The 25467-nt window shown below is 39.1% G+C and overlaps 2 protein-coding genes across 2 annotated transcripts in view; both read left to right on the forward strand.

Moving 5' to 3' along the window:
• The window catches only part of tcp11l2 (t-complex 11, testis-specific-like 2), a 15941-nt gene extending 12803 nt beyond the window's left edge, over positions 1–3138 (forward strand). Inside the window, exons 8-10 of the mRNA XM_010797239.1 lie at positions 1607–1788; positions 1878–2050; positions 2768–3138. Coding sequence (XP_010795541.1) covers positions 1607–1788; positions 1878–2050; positions 2768–3030 — 618 coding nt within the window. The 3' untranslated portion in view covers positions 3031–3138. The remainder of the gene's footprint in view (positions 1–1606; positions 1789–1877; positions 2051–2767) is intronic.
• A 1310-nt stretch (positions 3139–4448) lies between these two features.
• apaf1 (apoptotic peptidase activating factor 1) lies at positions 4449–22168 on the forward strand. The gene is made up of 21 exons (XM_010797238.1): positions 4449–4589; positions 5601–5782; positions 6763–6952; positions 7118–7315; positions 8177–8366; positions 8978–9090; positions 9221–9352; positions 10894–11132; positions 12306–12473; positions 12558–12689; positions 13108–13221; positions 13419–13603; positions 14255–14381; positions 15132–15257; positions 15358–15498; positions 16466–16591; positions 17106–17252; positions 18664–18792; positions 19513–19638; positions 20934–21053; positions 21645–22168. The coding sequence occupies exons 2-21, from the start codon at positions 5639–5641 to the stop codon at positions 21801–21803; spliced, it is 3006 nt and encodes a 1001-aa protein (XP_010795540.1). The 5' UTR covers positions 4449–4589; positions 5601–5638; the 3' UTR covers positions 21804–22168.
• The last annotated feature ends 3299 nt before the right edge of the window (positions 22169–25467 follow it).

Below are 25467 nucleotides of genomic sequence, written 5' to 3' on the forward strand. Positions count from 1 at the left end.
CTACAGTGTTGTTTACCTTCTGTGATGCGTGAGCTGATGACGTCGCGTCATCATCATCACTACTTCAGGTCAAGACGAGTTAACTTTTTTTTTTCTCAACTTTGTGTGGAAAAATGCGGGGATTATGCGGCCTTTTGATAAATATGCGGCCTTTTAAAAATCGTAAATTCTGCGATCGCAGAATCGCGTTTTTCTGGAGGGTCTAAATGGCATAGCAGGTAAAAGAGGCATGCAATAATAAAGACTGAGCTCACTTATGAATATAGGTAGAAAAACACATTTGTAGTACAATTGAAATCAAGACAAATTAGTACACATCCATGGCTAAAAATGAGTAGCAGCAATTTAAAAACACGAAGTTACATAAGTATTATATTGTGTTGAGACATTTGAGAATGTGATTGTATTGCACAATCAGTGTACAAAAGTGGTGGGGACACAAACAACTTAGATGTTTATATATAAGCTTCTGCTGCTTTTTTAAGCACGTAAACAAATAGCTGTAGGCTATCCATGGTTCTGATAGATAGAGAGAGAGAGAGAGAGGGGGTGGGGGGTATTTTTTGCATACTGTCGGAAGCCTTGAATAAAGAGCACGGAGCAACACTGTGAGCGCATACATTTATGTACACAGCGTGGGGATGTCATATTGTAATGCACCTTAATACATGCAGTAAAGGGCACCATCACAAAGCAATACTTATAAGGAAAACACAGACACTCATCACCGAGGTCACAATATCAATCGATCCAGCAGAGCAATAGCCTATAGGCAAAGCACAGAAAATCAACAAAAGATATGACATCAAATGAACTTACCAAAGCTGCAGTAGAGGTTCACTTCATTCATTTTCTTTCCGTTTCACAGATTTTAATCGCTATAAGCTGCTCCCTCTCGTCTCCTCTTCACAACTACACTTTTCGCGGCACACATACTTACAGCCAATCAGTTCTTAATTATGAGATGACGTTTTGGTGGGGTTGCCAGCACTTTTCCCTACTGGTGATAATTTTTTTGCGGTGTAGTTTTTACAGCACCCATTCATTTTGACAGCAGAGAGAGGGGCTTGATCGGGGCTTGCCCCACATCGCTCAACATGGCTCAATAGGCACACTGTAGAAACTGATTAGAAGAACGCAGACTAAAACAGCAATGTACAGACCAATCAGATGACTAAACATGATCTTAAAATATATTTTAAGATATATATTTTTTGCATATTTTTGGAATTATTATTTGAATGACTTTCTGCTGACACTAGGTTGGGCTGTGCCTGCCCCTAATGACGAGTCGCCACTGGGCACAATTCAGGTTTATTGCACAAGGTTGCAACAGTCCGTAATGTGTTATTATAATCTGCTTAAAACACTGTATAATTGTAAATGGAAAAAACTCATAAATATTCATAAGGCTTTTTTAGAACAATCATGCAAAGTTTTTTTGTCAATCCTCAATTATGACAACAACTATGATTCCCCCTGATTCCGGTCTTTATGCTTAGCTAAGTTTTTCTTCTCATCTAATCTCAGCAAATTAACAAATAAGTGTATTTAAAAAAAAAAAAAAAGTCAAACTAAGTTGAACTTGAATTGTTTTCCTTTCTAGACCTTGATGAATGACGAGATACGTTTGCAAAAGATCCAGCAGCAGCTGCAGCTGATTCAGGCGGTGAACGAGGTGCTGCTCATCATCTTCAGCACCGTCGGGGGGGCAATCCAGGGTCTGCCCCTCCTGTCCGGCCGCCTGAAGAGGATGACCGGTGTGCTGCTGGAGGGGATGCACAGCCCGTCAGTTGTCTTTTTTGTATAACCATGATCTAAAATTATTTTACATGAAAAAAGAGCTCTAACCAGAACCTTCCTCATATTCTCTGCAGGGACTTTAACCAGGAGGAGGCACTAGAGGGCGTCAGTGCTCAGATCTGCAGCGAGCTCAACAAGTCTTTGACAGAGAGGAGCTACCCCCCGCTGTCCCCCGCACTGCAGGCCACCCTGACAGGCCAGATTCTCAGCATCACTCAGAAGGACAACCCCATCCGCACTCTCGTTGGTAAGAGAGGATGCTGAGTGATCCAAATTAAAGAGGATTATGCATCAATGTCAAAAATGAATAGTATATTTATATTATGTCATGCAACAGACAGTTTGATACATACTTTTTTATACTCATTAAAACTCACCATTCCTGCCTCGGCCCGCGGCAGATAACTGGATGGCCTACCTGCCCGTCAGCCTTCCATCTCGTGCACAAACTTATCTCGTGCCCTCATTGGTCATGTGCGCGTTCGTGTGTGTTGGAGGAGGGGCTCTGTAAGGAAGTCTGAAGGAAGGGGCAGATTTTTTTCGACTGCGTACTGTCAAATTCTAGCGCACTCGAGCTGGTTTCTCCATTCTTACCTACCCTACCTTTAACACATTAACAATTAAACATGCATGCCGTCTAGCAGGCGGTACCACAGCATCAGGAAAAAAAACACCAGACTCAGGATCAGTTTCATCCCACAGGCAATAAGACTATTAAACACCTGAGTTTGCACTATTTTTATTAGTATTGTTGTTTTTTATATAAAAAATGTTATGTCTTGTAATTGCCCTGTTGAGGAACCTGCGATCTAAATTCATACATTACATAACTACACCTGGTTGTGTATATGTTATGACAATGAATCTTGAATGCATCCTCAAGAAGATATTTTTTATTAGCTTTCCCAAACATGGATTTCTTCTTTGCATTTCCTAACTGCTTGTTCTCTTTGTTTCCGTGCAGAGGACCGTGTGCAGCAGTACTTCATGGTACTCATCTGTGATCCTAAACCTCAGAGCAAACTTGAACAAGTACCAGTTGGCTTGACTGCTATCAAGCCTGAACTAGCATGTTTGGGAGCAAGGTTCATCTCTCTGGTTAACTACAATATAACAGTTTATGGACCTACCTATGGGGGTATCTTACGGAAGCTGATGTTCAACAGCAGCCCGCCACCAGCAAACCCTCCTCAGGACACCGCTCAGGACTCAGTCACCTCCAAATAAAAATAAATCCTAATTTTGAATTATGCTGTCTTAGTGTTTCTTCTGCTTGTGCTCGAGAGCGAAAAAAGTGTCCAGGATTTTGCAAAATAAAGAGTTTGTCTGCATGAGTATCTTTGTGTTTGACTTATATATTTTAGTTTTGACTTGAGTTTTGGTTGATAATTTCTCATAAGTTTTATTTACTACTTTGACTTATTATGTACCATGGAAATACTTGTTATGTTTTTAGTTGCTATGTTTGTTACATATTGAGGTACTGTAGTTGTTACAGTATTGCAGTGTTGGCTGTTAGAACCCGTGGGGACAGGAGAGATGCTAAAGCAGATGTGTACTTTTATAAAGATTTAACGTGAATATATCGGAAATTGTTTTTCTTTTTTTCTGCCCCCAATTAATATAATAAATGATTATATAAAAAGAAAACATTTGACCAGTTCTTCATTTATTTGAGGAAAATATGTGTAGATGGGTATCACACAATATATATAAAATGGAAATATGGTTCCATGTTATCTTGAAAGTCGTACATTGTATTATTGCATAATATTTAATCTCGTAAAAACATTGACCTTGTGTGATTGTGTTTTAGCTTTAATGCTGTTCAATTATTACATAGATTCATAAATTAAAATTGACAAAAGTTACATTCAACCATAATACATAATATTAATGATGTTACATCGGATAATGAATACAAATTTGATTTTTACAATAACAATTGCTGACTAGACTGTTGAGGTAAGATGGGAAGTTATGATCAACAGACATGTTAGATTTACAACGTTTTAATAGGATGTAGACCAAATTCATTTCAAGTAGCTGCTAATTTTGGTTAAAAAATTTAACTACAGTGGTGGAATTTTGCTCCACAGATCTTTTATAATAAATTAGTCGAGCTTTGCAGGTCTGAAAACAAGCCTATTTATTTTAAGCATTATACAGTAAATCTTTCAGGTTGCATTATCAGTTCATCCCTTTTCTGTGGAATAAACAACATGCTCTCATCTCCTGCTGTCACTAGGCAGCAATGCTACCTTTACATGCCGTTCAAAAATCTTGCAATTCAGGGGGTTGTAAATTAAATTAACACTTTTTGGATTACCAAGCGTTGTAAAATGAACATGGTGAACACCATTTAGACTGTTTACAATTTCAGAAAAAAGGTTCTGTAAACAACAGATGGTTAAACTATGTATAGATACAATGAATGGCTAAAGTATCGCGGGGAATACCGGAGACAACACACAAAAGAAAGGAAACCATTATTTCCGAGCAGAGTAGTGGTCCTTTAAGGCAGCATCAGTTTGCCCAGTTACAGTTTAGTGAAATGCATGACCTCATCAGTCACATGGCATAATGTCGCCATTCCATTGGCTGCTTCACACGGGGGTAGTTGTTTTTGTTGTGAATCAGGAAGCTGTCTTATTTCCTAGCAGGGCGTGTAGTAAAACGTTAACAAGAGGAATTAATAGCCCTTTTACTCACTGGATTTTTCAAAACGTGACGTACACCATATACAGTTCAACACAGACCCTCATTGGAAAGAAAATAAGATATTTGTAAGTATTGTAGTTACTTTCTTTGTTTCATTTTCCAGCAGCAGGGAATAAACTTGTCTAGGCAAGTACTGAAATGAACACTGTGTGTCAGAGAAACGCAGGTGAGAGATAAGGAGAAGGGTTGCGATAATATAGGCAGTTAGAGCCATGACGTGCAGTTTCGACAGTATATTCCCTTTCGCATTTAGTGACAGACACTGAAGAGCTGTGTAAAAGTGGCTGGGCTCTCTCACTTTGTTGTTGTGGAGGAGACATTATTAACCTGGTAGGTTAGGTTAGGTATTTGAACGTTGAATGTATTACTTTAGAATGAAATAAACTAAACGCTCTGAAATGCAGAGGTCGGAGAAGTACTCAGATGTTGTACTTCTAAAAGTAGAACAAGTATTGGCATTAAAATATACTGTGCCATGAGGAAAAGTACTAATCGCATATTGACCCATTTAAGAATATATGTTTTGATTATGATTATTGATGCATTCATGTGTCAATCAGAGCTTGTATAGTTATTTCTTGCGGTTCCTCTTTTTGTATTTGTATATTCATAGAAGTAAAACTTCATAAATCCAGTTGTCAGTATACTTCCGTGTATTTTTGGGTCCGTCATATAGGTCTGCAATTAACATTTGGTTTCATTTTCAATTAGTTTCAGTCTAGTATTGCTGTAATATATATATATTTTTTAAGAAAATCTACTTTCAGTTAAAAAAAATAGATGACTCATATCAAAACTCTTTCAGATTAGTTGTCTGTCACTCAAGCAATGATATTCCAAGGTTTAGAGTGTAAGAACCTGTCTCAAAAAAGGCTAAGATATGTTTGCTGTTCAAACCATCATGAGTGGAAGTTATTACTGTTCTTCTGCTGGAATGGGAGAAAGTCCCTGCTGCACGAAATCTTGGGAAAAGGCTGTAGAATGGATTTGGAATAAGATTTAAAAACATATGGCTTTAATGTTAAGTATCCATATACTTTTGACTGTATATTTTTCCCTTTCAAATGCATTTTCAGTGACACAGGGTCCTGCATGGTTGCCGTGTCGTGCCGAGATGGCTCTGGAGGAAAGGGCTCGGAGCTCTCTGCTGCGCTTCCGCCACAGACTGGAGCAGGACATCAAACCCTCTTACCTGATGGATCACCTGATAAGTGACGGCGTGCTCACTGTGGACGAGGAGGAGAGGATCAAGACCCAGGTAAGCCTCTGCTCAAGGTGGGGAGGGGGAGGAGTCATTATTTATCAATCGTGTTGCTGATTCTTTTAACTTGCCACCAAATGATAGCAGGAAACAACTTTTGTTTCAGATTTGTCCCTGTTTTCCTCCACTAAGACATTGTCATTGTTTATGTAGTGAATCACTCTCCTTATGATTTACTCTGTTTTAATGTTTTCCCAATTGATCTCCCTTTTTATGTCCAGAAATTCAAGATGTTGTTGACAAAAATCTCTTCACCTTTCTTCTCTCTTGCTGTGGTTGTGACAGTCTTGTCATTTTTAAATAGCTCTGATCTTTTCCAGTCGTAGTCCTGAATGAAACTGCATGTATTTATTGTCTATTTCTAATGTATCACTGGCGTATAGGACTTTTGACTATAAGGGAATTTCATGCTTTTATGCTATTACAGAAGGAAATCAGAAAACCTTTATTTGTCACGCAACTGGGACATTTCCGGTATTACGACAGCAAGAGTTTAGTGCAGATTATTTAGAAAGAGTAGGCTTACATTTTACATAAAAAAGTAGCCACATGTTATAATTAATAAAAACAAAATAAGTAAAAAAACAAACAAGTAACAGATACGGTTACCATGGTGAAAAAAACTAAGAAGCAGTTAATACAAATACAAAATAAAAGTATATACAGAATATAGAGTAGCTGGTACTGTTTACAGATTGAAAAATAAATTGAAAGAAAAATAAAGCCTCAATTTCAGGAGGGTATATTGCACATCGCTTTATGTTTACAGGCAGTGTTATTTATTGCACATCAGGGGTATTCCAATTTACAGTGAGTTTTAGATATTGACATTCACATATTTAACACCTTGTTCAGTGTCATTTTTCAAATCATGGATGTTTTTACCAGCTCATATGAGAATCTTCAAAATAGCAGCATTTAAAAAGCACATTTTAAAGTTTACATCTCACCTCTGTTATCTCTCTCTCTCTCTCCAGCCCACCAGGAAGGATCAGGCCGCGGCGCTGCTGGAGCTGCTGCTGAGGAAGGACAACCGAGCCTACATCTCCTTCTACAACGCCCTGATCACTGAGGCATACGAAGACCTGGCCAATCTGCTTCATGGGGATTTACCCCAAATATCACAAAGTGCACTTAAAGGCTCCTCTGATGGCTGCACCCCTACTGGTGAGAAAGGGAAGTGGTGTGCAGTGACTATTGTTTGTACTGTAGGTGCTATTTTGATTGAGCATGTTGCACTACTACAGTAGCTCAATACATCATGAGATAGAAAGTATGGTGATTGACAGCCTCACATCTTGTCGGTTAATCCCTCCCCTGTTTGTCTATCAGTCCAGGCCGTGCTGAGTCAAGGCGGTGTACCACAGAGGCCCGTGGTGTTTGTCAGCAGACTGGAGCTTGTGAACCGGGTCAGGGAGAAACTCTTCCTGGTGGAGAAGGCTCCCGGCTGGGTCACCGTGTTCGGCATGGCCGGCTCGGGAAAATCCGTCCTGGCTGCTGAGGCTGTCCGGCACCAAGGAATCATCGAAGGTGAATACTTTTTCACTGGCTTACACAAACTGTCACAACAAAACCTCCAATAAATGATGTAGCTTAAGAGGCTAACCTTGGCTCATCATTGTGACTCTTTCACAATACGCAGTCCGTGCTATAGAAAAAAGAAAATAAAGAAACAATAACCAAAGTAGAACCATTCAGTCAGCAAAATGTATCCGAACCAAATCAGAGTCTTTCTGTTTCCACACACCCCAACAGGTGGACTAAACACCTTAATCCACACCCAGGGGACAATTGACGGAAGTGACATTTAGTGGTGTAAACAAATTATTAAACAAAAAATCAACAATGACCAAATGCTCCATAGTTTCTCTTTGGATAACTGGACACACTCAACATTTATTTTTATTTAATATTCCATTCACTGCACTCTTAATGTAAATAATATCCTGCTTTATATTGTGTCTAAAGCCCTTCAATAGTGTTTTATTGTCAGAGTTTATAGATTTGTTATCTTCACGGCCTGCTGTATATTTTCTACTTTTTAACGCTGCTTTAATTCCATTTTGAGATCTTTAAATTCTAGTATTGTTTATTTCTATTCTTTATTTTCTTTAATGCTGCTGCAATGCAAACATCTCCCAAATTGGGATCAATAAAGCACCTCTTATCCTTATCTTATCTTTTAACCGTTTTGGCTCCTACACCAACTTTTGGCAAGCCTTGTTTTAACAACTACGGGAAAATAAGCATTCATAATTGTAGAAATCCGTAACATATGTTTCCTCTCAATAATGATACAAACATATTTCCCGGATTGTCAGTCCTCGGGAGCTTCCACCTCTTGCCTCTGAGATGTTCCCTTTCTCCCCTCTCCTCTTTCTCCATCTGCAGAGTGCTTTCCGGGAGGGGTCCACTGGCTGTCCATCGGCCAGCTGGACAAACCCGACCTGCTGGCCAAGATCCAGTCGTTGTGTTTCCGTCTGGAGCAGAGCATGGACTCGCAGTCCCTCTACAGAACCCCCAACTCTCTGGATGAGGCCAAAGAGCGCCTGCGCTTCCTCATGCTGCGCAGATATCCAAGGTTTTTAGATCAATATTTACATTTGACAGCAAGGCAAGGCAAAAGGAGTAATATCAGAATCAGAATACCTTTATTCAGGGGAAATGTACATTGTTACGGCAAAAGTAAAGGGCCAAAAAATAGCCTAATATTAATTAAGAAGCATGCACAAGATATTAAAGATAAAAATTGAAATTACAATTTACAAAACACACATCCAGTACCAGTATCAGTATTTAAAGAAAATAAGGCTAGCATGTATAAAATAGTGTGACACAGTAGCAGCCTGGTGATAGTATATATTGAACCGTTATTTACAGATTTATTACAGAAGTTGAATTGTCTAACTAATATGTAACAACGGCAACAACAAATTGATACCACCCCATTATTTGATGAAGACAAGTAACCCCATGTTCTACATTTATTTCAACATTCAAAGCTTCAATGAAAGTTTTTCAAGTTAAACTTCTTATTGTTGCCCCACCAAAAGATTGCCTTACATCTTTAATGAATAAAGTTATCGGATTAAATAATTTTAGCTTTTTTTCTTATCCAATCAGCTGTCTTTAATCTAAAATGTTCTGGTTTTCTTGTCTCTCATCGCCTGTCTGTTTCTGATTGGTCTTCAGATCCCTGCTCATTCTAGATGACGTCTGGGACACTACAGTGCTGAAGGCCTTTGATATCCACAGTCGGGTTCTTCTGACCACCAGAAACAGAGCCCTTGCTGACTCTGTTAGTGGTACGTGTCCTCTTTTTCTGCTTTACACATGCACACTTCAATGATTTAAACCTCCTGTTATTCATTTTAATTTACACTGGCAAAGACTTCTGTGCCTACAAAATGTATGTGCTGTGCTTTTATTTTGTAGGAGTCAAGTACCAGGTGGAAGTGGAGAGCGGTCTGGATGAAAACAAGGGAATGGAGATCCTTGCTCTGTACACTAAAACTGAAGTCTGTGCGCTTCCTGAGGACGCGCGCAGCATTGTCAGAGAATGCAAAGGTCTGTAAACATAAACATTGCTTCCTTTGTTTCCATCAGGTTCAAGGTTCAAGGCTTTTATTGGTCATACGAACATAGTGTAGTTATGACGATGAAAATCTTAGGTCAAAGGCTCCTCCAACAGTGTGTGCAACAATAATGCAAGTAATACAAAAAGCAAAATAGTGAAAAAAAGTGGAATAGTGCAATAAGAGTCTATATGCAAGTGATTGGAATATGATGTATTAGATAAATAATTTCTAAGTAGCAGCCAGATGAATGTTATGGATGTTGTTTCAAAGTTCAGGTGTTTAAAAGTCTTATTGCCTGTGGGATGAAACTGTCCCTGAGTCTGGTGGTTTTATTCTGGATGCTGCGGTACCGCCTGCCAGACGGCAGCAGACTGAACAGTTTGTGGCGAGGGTGATGGGGGTCTTTGATAATCCTGAGGGATTTCTTCCTGAGCCACTGGGAGTAAAGGTCCTCCATGGATGGCAGCTCCGTCCTGGTGATGTTCTGTGCAGTTTTCACCACCCTCTGTAGACTCTCACGGTTGAGGGCGGTGCAGCTGCCGTACCAGGCCGTGATGCAGCCGGTCAGGATGATCTCTATGGTGCACCTGTAGAAGTTGTAGAGTATCCTGGAGCCCCGAGACGCCCTAAACCAGGGGTGTACAACTCAAGGCCCGGGGGCCAAATCCGTCCCGCATCTTCATTTGAAGAGCTCTGAAAGAATATAATACGTTTATTATACGGTTACATGCTGCTTTACAGAAGCATGTTGCCCATAAACTATATGTCCCACAATGCATCTCACTTTGTGACATGCGCACTGAAGAGACGTGCAATTATTTGCCCTAGACTTCTGCTTTCAGACGTAGTTAATTATGAAGTTATTACCCTAACTGATAATAATCCAATGCAGAGGCAAAAATGTAATATAATACATTATATTATATATTTATAAATGTATATTTATATAGTCTTAAAGTTACAACCGGCCCTTCGAGTGCAACAATAATGCTGATGAGGCCCGCGATGAAATTGAGTTTGACCCCCCTGCTCTAAACAGACAGTTCTAACGCGTTATCTTTTGTTTATTTGTTTTTAAGTTGTGATTGTTTTTTTGCCTACCGTTGATGTTGTAAGACTCGCGTTTAATCAAAATAACATTTTGAACAAAGAAAATAGACCTTTACAATAGTCAAACAAATTAAAACAGAAAAGGCAAAACTCAAATAAAGTAATAAACAATCTAGATCGTCTTTCTATCTTTGTGTTTCAACGGCGTCTTTTGCACAGGATGTGGGGAGATGTAGTCTTTTATAGTCTCGACTACAGAGGTCTCGATTAGGTGACAATATTTGGCCTCTTTTACAATAACAATAGACAGACACTCTATGTAATCCATAATTGTTTTACATATGCAATTGCATATAGAGAGATCTAACATATTTGAATTAATATGACCTGACTTAAGACCTGACTTTATTCTGTATTTATTCAAATTGGCGATTTCAGCTTCTCTTCCACATCATCAGAATATATGGGTTCCTCTTGCAGGTTCCCCCTTGGTGGTCTCCCTGATCGGAGCTCTTCTCAAAGAGAAACCCAACCGCTGGCATTACTACCTCCGCCAGTTGCAGCAGAAGCAGTTCAAGCGCATCAGGAAGTCCTCGTCTTACGACTACGACGCCCTCGACCAAGCCATGTCTGCCAGCATCGAGGTCCTGCCTGACGAGCACCGGGAGTTCTACAAGGACCTCACCGTGCTGGAGAACGACATCAAGGTCCCTGCAAAGGTTCGGCTGCTGTCCCATTACCCTCTTCATTCTGTTCATTTACAAAACAGATTATTTCAAACAACCTTTCTGTTTGCGTCATGGCAAATCTGGCTTACATTATTCGAAGATGTACATGAAACATTGACAGATCCATTACTTAAAGTGGACCTATCATGCTATATTTGAATAATATAGTGTAGGACCATACCTATATAAGGCATATTTATACTTTTTATTTTTCAAAATACCAAACAGATCATGCATTTTAGCCATTCCTCATTTCACTCAATGTAACACTGTCTTTCATGGGCTGATTCTGTGAGAACAGCACCATCTACAGGCCTGGCATATGTACTACAGCGTCTCCAGCGCTTTCCAACGGCAATGTCCGTGGCTGTCTCCTCCTGATTGGTGGAGTTGGCCCAATAGCCGTAGCGCCACTTCTGTGACGTCATAGAAGTGTTCAAATCTGGATCAGTCTGTATCAGATCCGTTGCAGCCCCTTTTTAAGAGATTTGGGTATGGAGGAAAATAGAGAGGGTTGTGTTTTCTGACCCTTGGTGAGTTCCCTGGAATACCGGGGACACATATTCATGTATAAAAGACGTACAAAAGTGCATTTTGCATGATAGGTCACCTTTAAGTAAAAGTACAAATACTATGGTCTTAAGAAAACTAAGTAAATGTCCGGATTTCAAAATGTTACTTAAATAAAAACACAATAAATAATAAGCAATAAAATATACTTAATGTACAAAAGTAAAAGTACTCATTCTGGACAATGACCTGTATCAGAATAATATAAAGTACAGAAGAATGATCAGCTGAATGTACTTCAAGTACTCGTTAAGCAGGATGGATCTTTTCACACTATTATATTATTATGGTTTTTTTTAAATCCCGTTTTTATACATGTAAGATCATTTTAGTATTGTAGTTTGTCAATGTGGACCCAATTTAAATACTTGAAATATTGTGTAGTACTACACTACTGCATTATTCTATATGAGCATAAGTAACTGTGAGTGTTAAAACAAAGGTAGTGGAGTTCAAAGTACAATATTGGCCTCTGAAATGTAGCAGAGTAGAAGTATAAAGTAGCATTCAATGGAAATACTCAAGTAAAGGACAAATACGTCAACTAATAACTTGAGTAAATGTACTTAGTTACTTAGTTATTCCTTCTCCCAGGTGCTGTCTGTTCTGTGGGACCTGGAGCCGGAGGAGGTGGAGGACATCCTGGAGGAGTTTGTCAACAAGTCTCTGCTCTTTGTGGACAATCACAACAAGCCCTACCTGTACTACCTCCATGACCTGCAGCTGGACTTCCTGGTGGAGCAGAACCGCACCCAGCTGGAGGTGAGCTCAGATGCAACCTAACACAAACTGTTGGATTTCAAATCTTGTTAAGTGGGCTGATGTGTATTACTTTGTGTTTTTCAGAGCCTCCACAATAAGGTGGTGCATCAGTACCAGCAGCACTACAGAGACGGGCCCCCCACCTCAGGAGATGAGGAGTGTCTGTACTGGATCAGATTCCTCACACACCACATGGCCAAAGCCAACCTCTCCAAGGTAACACACACACACACACACACACACACACACACACACACACACACACACACACACACACACTTGTATACCAGTCAATTTTACACACATGATAGTTTTAGGTCACACACACAACAAATATGATTAATTAGATATTATCTAAAAAATAGATAAATGCTTAGGTAGTGACCTTGTGGACTTTAGATATACATATTTGCTTCTCTATAACAGGCCATAAATGCAGTATAGAATAATATGTAATAATAATAAGGATCAAATAAAGAATAGTTGCCAAAAATGGGATTTATGCTGTCAATTAAAGTTCTTTGTTAGAAAATTGGAAACGACCCAGTCAGACTTTTCGAAAAATGTGACTTTTCCTGCTCACCGTGTCTCTCTCTGTCTCCCACTGTGTTGCTCACCCTCTCTCCATGTGTAGGAGCTGTACTCGCTCATGTTTTCTCTGGACTGGGTCAGCATCAAGGCCCGGATCATGGGTCCAGCTCACCTCATCAACGACTATGTGGAGTATGGACCCGTTCTGGACAAAGAGGTTAGCAGAAAATAAAACTTTACGCCAAAATATGAGTTTCTGTTTGGGGAAATTGTGGGTTTAGAGGTCCAGTAGTTTAATCAGGTATAGTATAAATACAATATGTATGAACCACCAGAAAACCTCATAACTTAGAATCATTAGTCTAATGTTTGTCTGTGTAGGCTTAACTGTGTTCATATTGTCTGTCCCTCCAGAACAGTGACGTGCGCAGTCACTTCCAGGAGTTCCTCTCTCTGAACGGCCACCACCTGGAGCAGCGTCCGTTCCCTGACGTGGTGCAACTGGCTCTGTCGCAGCCCCACAGCTCCGAGGTGTACCGCCAGGCTCTGCTGCAGGCGCAGGGGGGGGCCCGCACAGGGAGGCTCTACTTTGACTGGCTGTACGCAAGCTCATATATTACTGTCCTGATGTGTGTGTTGTAATAATGAAGTTAAATTAAGGGCTGCATTGACCTTCATATGCAACTCCGATCAGATATATTTAAAATGCAGCAAACTGTTATACATAATATATGCAGCTAAAGTGAGATAAAAGCTACTTAAATGCAGCTTTTATACATTTTCACTCACTTGTTTTTTGTCATGATTTATAGCGAATATTTCATTGCTATCCGTAAGAAAAATTGGCAAAAATTGACATTTTCTTTGAAACCTGCACAGTTACTTTGTGAAATATTCATGACAATTCAATGAAACTAAAATGTATTGATGCAATGGCCACCTATTATCTCATTCAATTATTAAGTGAGATGAATACATTTAATTGGGCATTAAGCCGGATTCGTCCAATGCAAAAATAATGTTATATTCAGCTACATTATACATGTAATATTGTAACCATAGATAAAAACAATTCTAAAAATGAATTTACCAACACTAGTTTTGAAAGTAAAACGTGATTTAGTAAAAAATCACTCCTTTTCTGCACAAAATGAACCCTATTGTACAAAATACAATACAAAAATGGTGATGAAAGGCTGTTTTCCAGGGTTGAACTAATATTTGTGTTGTTTTTTGTTTTTTTTGTGCAGGAATAAGAGCAGTGTGGAGAATCTGTCCCGGCTGGTGCTCCACCCACAGCAGGGCTCCATCTACTCCGCCTGCTTCTCCCACGATGGAACCAGGATCGCCTCCTGTGGAGCCAGCAAGACACTTAAGGTATCACAGCACATTGTTTGTTTCTTTTGAGTGTGTCTGTGTACGGAGCAAACCGTTTCCATGGAGACATAATACTGGAAAATATGAAGGACGATCCACTTTTATTGCTAGATGATGTTATAAAATAAATAATAAAATGCATCCACTTGAAATACACAATGTCTAAGTGTATCTTGTGTAAGCATATGTAAATGTAAATGTGTGGTAAATACACTGTATCAGTTATCTCTAGTATTATTTATGAATTATTCTCAATTACAGGTGAATGTTAGTATTTAGTGTCTCTACACGGACATGTCTCCATGCTTTAATGTAAAAAAAGATCTTTATTTTTCTCATACTGCCTGTGCTGCAGCACCTCTTTTCACCCTCTGTCTGAAACCAGAGTCCAGTCTGCTCTGATTGGTTATCTGGCCAGCTCTGTTGAGATTGGTCAACCACTTAGAGATGTACCACCACCTATCACGTAGAATGTGTTGGAGCGCTATCCAATAGAAGAGCAAGTGTTGCATACTTAGTGATGTCAATATGTTACTGAAGTAAACAAAGAACTACTTTGAGGCAATAGGTTTATTCCCTCTAAAATCATGAGGTTTATAATTCCACTTACGAAGAAGACTTCTTGATTTTTTGTTGTAAAGTTTCCACAGGAAAACAGTGCGTGTTCCTGATGTGTGATACGATATTTCTATCTAAATGTTCTCCACATATTGCTGTAACTGCTGTCATCCTACCTTTCTGCATGCTCAGGTGTTTAGGAGCACCTCAGGTGAGAAGCTCACAGAGATCCAGGCCCATGACGACGAGGTGCTCTGCTGTGCCTTCTCCCCTGACGACCGTCTCCTAGCAACCTGCTCCAGCGACAGGAAAGTCAAGGTAAGTAGAAACCTGATTCCAGCCACAGACAGCAAACACACAAAATCTAGGATTATCAGATGTTATCATATGATTTTTGAAACTGTGTGTCTCTGTGTAGGTGTGGAACGTGGAGCGAGCCATGCTGCTGAGGGTCTTTGAGGAGGAGCATTCAGAGCAGGTCAACCACTGTCAGTTCACCAACACCACAAAGCGCCTCCTGCTGGCCACCTGCTCCAACGACAAGTTCCTGAACGTCAAGGTGTGCAAGTTTACTTAAAGGGGACCTATCATGCAAAATGCACTTTTGTACGTCTTTTATACATGAATATGTGTCCCCGGTGTGTCAGGGAACTCACCAAGTGTTAGAAAACACAACCGTCTCTCTTTTCCTCCATACCCAAATCTCTAAAAACGGGGCTACAACAGATCTGATACAGACTGATACAGATTTGAAAATAGTGTGACGTCAGTGACGAGGAGCTCCGCCTATATGGCCAACTCTCCACCAATCAGGGGAATGAGAGGTTGCCGTGGCATGGTAACAGCATGGTAACATGACGCTCGTAACTCGGCCCCCTCCTTGGCAGGGGGGCGTGGTCAGCTGCAGCGCATGCAAAGACAGGGTGGAGGAGAGCAAAATAGAGCAAAATGAGGCATGGCTAAAATCCATGATATGTTTGGTATTTTGAAAAAAAAACGTATAAATACAATGGCCCTACAATATATTATTCAAATATAGCATGATACTGTAGGTCTCCTTTAAACAAGTCAAACAAGTCAAATATACAGTAACCCTGAGAGGAGAGAGAGAAAAAAAGACTTCTTGTTATCCTTTTTCCAAGTTGGGGAGAAGAACATTTGGATCAGACTTAGAAAAATGTAATGTCTTTTCCTCCCTCTTCTGCATAGTTTGCAAAACACAAGCAACCTTTATCGTCAATTTATCAACATGTCAAAACAAAATGACATTTATGACAAAATAAATGTTACAGAAATACATTTTGTAAATTAGGAAATCACAACAAAACGTGTTTATGCCACTTGCATTGTGTCTGTCCTTGGTTTCGCTCTTTTTGCCATTGTAAAAGTAACGACTTTAGGGAAGTTACTTTACTCATTTTATTACAACCAGCAACTGTTGTGCATCTTCCTCTTTCTAGTTTCTCTCTTCCTGTATCTCTTGTACTTCTTTATCTCCTTCTTACTGTATTTCTCTCTGCTTGCAGCTGTGGAACCTCAACAAGCCCTCCTCCCAGAACACCATGTTTGGTCACTTTGAGCCGGTCAACCACTGCTGTTTCTCCCCCGATGACGCCTACGTGTCCACTTCCTCCAACGACGGTACCGTTAAGGTGACTGCCACAAAGCCTCACACTGTCGCTGTCTTTTCTTTTCTTTTATACTTTTTATTTACCGGCTTATTTCATTAAACAGATGCCTTTTGTTCAGAAAATAAACTCATATATTTACATACATTATAGGCAAATCACAACAGAAAAACTAGAAAAAAATACACAATTTCAACTGAAATACAAAAAGATTCATTAATAAACTAAAGAAAAGAAAAAATGCAATCTAAGCAGTAATATATTTAAAGTTAGATTAAAGCTGATGACAAAGCAATGGCTTCTACAGTTCATTTTTCATATTAGGTCGAACACAATAGAGGGATGATTTCACATATTTACATTCATACTCGCTTACATACACCTGTTCATATACTTTATTGCAGAGAATAAGACAACATACTTAGTACACTCCCAATACTCATCGAAATAATTAAAAAAATGCACATCAAACTGTATTTGATCCATGCGTGTTCTATGCAACGTAACTGAATGTGTGTGTGTTCCTGCGTGCATGCAGCTGTTTAAGGCCTCTTCTGCCAACGAGTGGAAGACGATCAAAGTGAGCGACATGTTTGAAGAGAGCGATGAAGAGGTGTTCGTCAAGTGCAGCACCTGGACGGCTGACGGCAAACGCATCATATGTGCAGCCAGGAACGCTGCTCTGGTGAGCTATTGTGAACATTTGCATTAATATCGTTATATTTGAATGAGTGGACTGGATGCTGCTGTTTGATGTGTATGGGGTATTTGAAAGATAAGATAAGTACATATTAAATACATTATTAAAAAGTGAAATATATACAATATATTGACCGTGTAAGATATAAATCTGTAGACTATCTGTCAAATAAACACTATAATAGGCGAAATTATGACTAACAACATTTTAAAGTAACATATTATTTATATTAAGTCTGCAAAGAATAGCATCTTAAATTAAATATGAATGTCAAAGTGTGAAGACACTTTATACAGATGGATGAAGAACGGTTTTGAACAGTGATGTTGTAAATGATTTGGACGATGATCCATCTTGTCGTACATTCAAGATTCAAAAACTTTATTGCCACATGCACAACAGCTACAGCGTAGTTTTTGCAATGGAAATCTTAAGGCTCCTCCAACAATAATATACCTCAGACATGACACAATAAAAATAGTGCAAGAAGAAACAGGAATAGAATTAAAATAGTGCAGGAAATGGTGAAAGTGACACAGTGCAATTCAAATGTGAAGATGAATTCTGTCCAGTGTAATGATATATAAATGTGTGAGCTTTAAACAGATTTATAAACATCCACTATCCTCTCTAACAAATGTAGACGTAGAGGACAGCCACATCAGTTTGGTCTCAGCATTAAAGATGAAAATGCAACATGGAAGGTGTTCTCTTTGTCCTCCCTGCCCTTTATCTCGGTGTGTCTTTTTATTGAGGGAGACAGGGAAGAGAGGCTGTTTGTCACTTTGTCTTCCAGAGAGTCTAAGGTGTGTGTGTCCTGGTTTTAAATGCGAGGAGCCCCTCCCCTGCCGAGCTTTCCAAAATCAGTCAGTCTTGTCCTGCAATCAGACTGTCTGTGTCCTCTACGTCTACATTTGTTAGTATTCTGGGAAACATCCCAGCAGAGATGTCTGAGTTTGTCCCTCTGACTTTCAGGAGAGGAACACAAGACATTATGGAAGATCACTGCAAAATCTAAAATACGCATTTGACCTCTTATCTGTAGTGTTATTTATCAATACAGATTAAGGTTAGAGTTTATGTGAGTGTTGGAAATATTGGCCGTTTAGATTTCTGATTCCTTTCGATTATACTGAGATTATATTGGTACTCGAGTTGTGGTACTCAAAGCGACAGAAAATCCAACATAATATCACATACATAGATAGATATATTGTCAACAAAACAAAATGCAAACATGTTTGAGGTTATTAGGAAACATCTTTCCAACAATGGCCGATATGTATGGAAATGTATTATCCAAAAGAATAAAATTGTTGCTTTTTAAATACGCCTTAAGTTGTGAAGGTAGCCCCTGCCAAGTAGAGTCTGATGTGTTTTTGTGGCTGAGTTTCAGATGTTTGACGTGGAGACATCAGACATGTTGTTGGAGATCAAAACTAATCGTCTAAGCACGGTGCAGTTCTGTCACGCCTGTCCTACCAGCAACCTGCTGGCTATCGCCTTCTCCAACTACGCTGTGGAGGTATAACACACACACACTGCAGATTACACACAAACAAACAAACAAACAAACAAACAAACAAACAAACTGTATATTATAGTCTTATTTATGATCTAATATGTCAAAAACATGAATAGATCCTGTTTTAGAGCAGTGTTTTTCAACATTTGTTGAGCCACGGTACATTTTATACATAAAAAAAATCCCGCAGCACAACAACAACCGAAAAAGTTACTAAATGACACATTTGAGCCTAATACAGCACATATATAAAATGGTGATTAAATGACAAGTCTCTCAATCTGGCTACGAGTTCAGCTCTCTTGATGGTTTTTCTCATAGTTAACCGTTTCTCAGTTTAACGCAGGCGAACAAAATAGTCTCTGTTCTTGTTTTGAAGTGACAGGTGTTTCATTTGGAGATGAAGTGTACCCTTGCTTGGGACCATGGCACTGTTGGATTGTATTTGCAGCAACTAAATCATATTTTTTTGGACCGACTGAGTGAAATTGGACAATTCTCACGGCACACCTGGCGATCTTTTACAGCACCATGGTGTGCCACGGCAGATTTGTACTTTTATTATGTTGAAAAATTAATATATGAATTGTCTTTAAAGCATTATTTCCTCTATGTCAAATGTGTCTGCATCTGTTTCTGCATTGTTACTGCACTGATGTGTCTAAAGCTAATATTTTACCAGTGAATAGCTGTACATTATTTCCTACGTGTGTCTTCCAGCTGTGGGACCTGGAGAGCAATAATAAGGTAGCAGACTGCAGCGGTCACCTGAGCTGGGTGCAGCGCGTGGAGTTTTCTCCTGACGGCTCCCAGCTGCTCTCCTGCTCCGACGACCAGACTGTCAGGGTGAGGCTGACTCAGCGTGTGTGCTGCTTTGTGTGTGTCTGCATCAGTGTGTGTGTCTGCATCAGAGTGTGTGTCTGCATCAGTGTGTCTGTTTGCTCTGATACTGTCAGTATTCTTCTAATTACTGCTTGTGAAATTAAAACAATGCCAACACAGAACATGACAAGTTCAGTAATCCCCCTCCGCCTGCTGTTAAGTTTCAGCTCAGGAGTTATGTGTTCAAAAATCTAACTTTATTTTCTATGAACGAAAGCATTGTATTAGGAACTGTTTTAGGTCAGAATATAAATAACGAATATAAAAGGATGTGTTATAAAAGAAACTGGAGTTCTATGCAGCTGTTGTCTTGACTGGCTTCAGGCTTTTGTCTCTGTTATTGAGGTTATGTAAACTGTTAGCTGATTTATGCTGACTCGTTGCTCCCTTGAACATGCAGTATTGGCCATAAACAAGCTGTACAATTAAGTCTTATATTAAATCTTTATTTGCAGATTAACCGTTATGAATGGCTGTAACACATATTGTTGTTTGAAGGCGGTTGAAAAAAATGAGATAAAAAGTATTTTGATGCAAATGAAAGCTGTCAATACACGCTTTATCAATTTAAATGACAAACTTAAGATGTCAGAATATATAACTTAAGACTCTCTATTTTACCCAAATCTTAAGATTTTATTTTGGTGAAAGTATTCTACAGTAAGCTGTATGTTCCGAATCAGTGTTATAAATGAGTCTTCTAAAAAAACGTATAAATAATTGATTAAAAGACAAGTAATAATTGTTAAAAAAAGTAAGAATAAATCAAAACCAGGAAGTATCAGTAACTGCAAAGCAACTTTAGACTGGATTGCAGAACTAAAGTTCTTCTAAGGGTCAGTTTTTAAAAGTTGTTCCAAATAGCTACACTACTAAGAGGTGAAAAGCCAGCAATCATAGACAGGTGAGGAGAAACAATATAATAAAAAAAATGGGATAATAGCCTCCATCTAATCCTGTCAAACCCAATGAGGAAATTCAGTTTTACGGGCCGTATACTGATGATTTATGTATTGCCACAGACAGGTTATTCCCAGTTTGTCTCCACAGAAAAAGACCAAATATCAATAGGCAACGTCCCTGTCTATGAAAACACATTTTCGTGCCAAGATGTTCTCACCCAAGATGTTTTCCTCTGCATAAAAACAGCTTACAAAGTAGTGATTCAGGAAAACAACCACACCAACAGTGAATGCTGGCGTTATCTCTTCCAGTGTAAGTTAATATTAAGCCTGTTTCCTGTCTTGTGTTTATTGTAGTTATGGGAGACGAAGAAGGTGCACACCTCTTCAGCTGTCTGCCTGAAAAGAAACTCTGACGTTCTCTTCAACGATGAAGAAATCATCGTGTCAGCTGCAGACAACTGCAACAGACTGCAGGTGAGCCGGAGGGAAAATACAAAGAGACACTGAAGCAATGAATAATGGTTGGAGCCGACATTTTGTTTTCTTTGGTTTTAAGTGAAGACAAGATTTACGGTACTACGATGTGCTTTCATCAGGTTTAGGTTAGGTTAAGGTTAGTTTATTTATATACCACCCTTCAGACACAAAGGCAAATCGAAGTGCTTTACATTGGCACTAACACATCATAATTACAAACTAAATATTTTTTCATAAATTATAAAGGAATACGGTAGTTAAAAAAATAGATATGGTAAATACAGATAATGCAGCAAAAAGTGCTGAAGTGCGATGATAAAGCATATTTATATTATCTCTGTAAAAGCAGCATTAAAGTGATTTAAATAACCCAGGGTCAGGGCAGACCTCAGGTGTGGATGAATCTGGTTCTGACCCTGGCCTGGGGACAATGTGTGCTCCTGTTGTCATAGAATGTGTGTGTCTTTCTGTGTGTGTGTGTGTGTGTGTGTGTGTGTGTGTGTGTGTGTGTGTGTGTGTGTGTGTGTGTGTGTGTGTGTGTGTGTGTGTGTGTGTGTGTGTGTGTGTGTGTGTGTGTGTGTGTGTAAGGTGCGTGATGGCCGCACAGGGTCGGTTCTGTTCCAGTCGGAGGAGATGTCGTCGAGGATCCGCTGCACCTGCATGTGCAGACAGCCCTCTGCTGTGGCTCTGGGTCAGCAGGATGGCACTGTACAGGTAGAACACACTTACACCTACAGTACATCCTGAATGAGTTACACAGTGGTAAAAAGTGACTTTAATTATAGACACTTCATTTCATTTCTGATGCTGAAATGACAAGTCGATTCACACACAGTAAAATTAACAACAACAATCTTTATCAAGCAAAAATGAACCATAATCAATAAGTGGTTTTAATTCTACATGATCAAATATATGGATGTTGTGCTCTTCTTTGATCCGAATCGGAAATGGTTTGCCCATATAAGGAATTTGTCTTGGTGATAAGGAGCATAACAAAAAAACTGTGCAAAAGTCAAGAGACATAATTATAAAATAGGACCATTTGCAGTAGAAAAGATAAATACATCAAAATATGTATCTGTTTTTAGGTTAAAAGAGTTGTACAGTTTCTGCAGGAATGTGTCAAATATTGAACAGGGGGTGTGAAAAATGAATTAATTCTTATTCATATATTACATAATATATATATATTATTATTATGTTTGGATTATAGAGTGTTGATCAGGAAAAAAAAAAAATTTAAAACTTAAACCTTGAACTGGAAAAATTACATTTTCACCATTGTGTGTAGGGCTGTGATTAATCTGCTTTATTTTCATGAAACGTTTTGCATGCTGTTAGTTAAAATGAATTAATCACAATTTCACTTAAATGTATGTTAGTGTGTGCAAGAGTCCTCATGTGTGTGTGTGTCTCGATTCCTTGTGGCTGCCGGAGGTGTTTTTCAGACCATGTTGAGTCATGAGATCTGACATTAGCACTGTCACCCTTCTTATCCGTCCTGTCAGCTGTACGTCAGGTCAGCTCACCCCCCCTCTTTCATCTCCCTCTCCCTCCTCCTCTCTCCTCTCTGCCTTTCCTTTCACCTGCGATTTGTATTCTCTCCACTCCTGCTCCCACACACTTTACCATCTCTGTCACATCACTTTTTTTATTCCCTCTTTTGTTTTGTTTATGTCTCCTCCTCCTTTTGTTCCGCCTGTCCCTCGGCTCCCCTCCTTTTGGTGATACATTGATGTGTTTGCAGGCTGAGAATGAGTTCATAGTCTGCGTTGTGGCAGGTGTGAGTTCTTTAGTGTGTTGCTTTTTATGGACATATTGCACCAGTGAATGTCATCAGTGAAAGTTCCTGTCCCATATTAATAATACACATGGTCCCCTGAGATATGACCAGGCCAGTGTCCTACTACAGAGCAACACTAATTCATTAAAAGGTTTTGCAGGCTTATTGAACATAGGTGTTAATGATTTTTAATTACTCCTGACCCTAGAGATATAAGAGGAAAGGATTAGTGGAGATAAGGACTTAAAGAAGAACAGATGATTACTAATCTGAGGTCTTTAAAGTAGGAGAGGCTGGAAAATAGCACTAAAGGAGAATGACATGCTTTCAGTTGATGACAACATGTATTTCAAGATCCTATCAGAATTTTCTGTGATAAGCATTTCATTTTAACATAAATTGAAGCTGTTCATCCTATAAATTTAAACCTACTAATGTACTTCGTTGCAATTTTGAAACATGTAGTGTTGTTAAGAAAGTCAAAAAAATTACCAAAATGTGTACAGGTTACCAAAAACGGTCAAATACTGAAAGCGGGTCTTGTATTTCTAGTCAGATTTTATCTGTCAGTTAATGATATTAGTCAAAACTTTGCCAGTTTTAATTTTTAAATTTTTAATAAGGTAAAGTCCTCTTACAGTTGCTGACAATATTTGAATTTGAGAGGCTTCTTTTTTTACGCGAGGAATATAAAATACTAGCAACTTCATTAATTGTAGGGAAAGCATCTAACATTATTTGTTTCCACTGTTATGGATTAAGTCCTTTTTAAATTCTTCCAAATGATTTTTCTTTCTGGTTTGAACATTCAATTTAAGCATATTGAACATTTATAGTTTGTGTTTCATACTTTATAAGTTACCTTTAACATATTTATATACATTAAAGTGTTATTAATCTCCATGGAATCCACACTGTTGTAGTCCTGTAAACAGCCACCAGAGAGAGCCTGATGTCAGCTGGAGGCTCTCTGCTGCCTGTGACCACTGCAGGAGAAGGCACTCATCCCCTTTCCCCTTATCTGGAGTTATTTACAACCACTTAACTGGAGGAGAAATAATTTATCATCTTCAATGTCAGTGAGACTTAACATCTTTGCTCTGCTGATGGGAAGAATTTCTGACTTCTAAGGTGTGCAGGCAAGGACAGAAAGTTACAGGACAGTGAGTTTCTTTGCCATGGAAAAGGTGCAACTGTGAGTGTGTGTGTGCGCCTGTGTGTGTGTGTTCTGTGCCAGGGAGCTAGACTGACAGCTAGTGAGGTACTGAAGACAGTTTGCTGCAGGATCCTCCGACTTCTGACCTCCTTCAGAGGAGTGATGCTGGCTGTAGGGCTGAGCTCAGGCAGCGTGCAGGTATGGTAGGGAAAGAGTCTTATCTGTATGTGTAAAATAACAAACATGTATAGTGTGTATTACTTTTCAAAATGTTCCTAATAACTGATATTGTCCAATCCTACAGATCAAGCCTCAACACTGACCTCTTTTATCAATTTTTCACAAGTTCTGCCACTTTTTAGCTACTTTTTAAAGGTCACCTATTATGCAAAATCCACGCTTTCACGTCTTTTATACATAAACGTGTGTCCCCTCTGTGTAAAGGGATTCTGAAAGTTTCAGGAGAAAAGATTCTCTCTTTTTGTTCTGATCCATTTATATAAAAATATGTCTGAAAATGAGCTGATCAGATTTTGGCCACTTTATGATGTCATAACGATTTTTGCTTGTGTAATCATTAACCAATCACCAACCAAGGTAACCCCCCCCCCCCCACCTTATCACCTGAATCTCCTCCTAGAGCACCATTGTGTTCTTTTTAACCAAATATCTCTCAGAGGGCGTGGGGAGTGTCTCCTTATTTTCATCTAAAGTAACAGACAGAGAATCAGCACTTTTGAAACAGGGCTGAAACAGAGGGGATTATGGGATGCTGCAATGCATGATCTGTTTGGTGTTTCAGAGACATGTTTTGTATATATCTGAGACCTATAATATATTGATGAAAAACAGTATAATAGGGGACCTTTAACACATTTGGTAGTAGTAATCGAAAACAACTAATCCCCATCTTTCGTTCTTTATATCTTTACATTATCCTGCACCATCACAGGACATCTGGAGCAATATGTGTGAATCTCTCCGGCTTTGAAACGTCTCTCAGTACATGGAGCTTGACAAACATGGCCGCCGTGCCCCCAGGCTTGTTCCGCTCAGACATTACATCCTTCTCCTCTGAGATGTTAATATTTTAGTGGCTGGCAAAATCCCAAGCATTACTTCTCTGTTGTACTTTCAAAACTATAGGTGCCGTGCTGAACACAATGTTGTGCGTTCTTAAATTATTTTTTTTTATCAAATGATGGATTTATATTTAGGTTAATTAGAAAAATGGAAGTGCTGAAAAATATTGTATAATCTATACCCATGTTTCACCTCATTATACCTTAATTAGCCTTCTTTGTGCTAGTCATTGATAGGTTCATTCCAGTGGTAAATATTGCAATTCAGCTTCTCCAACGGTTATGTTTTGCTGTTAGTGAGTTGGGTAGAAAACAAACTTTTTTCTTGCAGCTATCCCAAGATTTTTCTTCTTTTGATCATCAAAGCTGTTTTGACAGGACTTAGGA

The sequence above is a fragment of the Notothenia coriiceps genome, unplaced genomic scaffold, assembly GCF_000735185.1.
Source record: "Notothenia coriiceps isolate Sejong01 unplaced genomic scaffold, NC01 NC01_scaffold00037594, whole genome shotgun sequence".
Classification (NCBI taxonomy): Eukaryota; Metazoa; Chordata; class Actinopteri; order Perciformes; family Nototheniidae; genus Notothenia; species Notothenia coriiceps.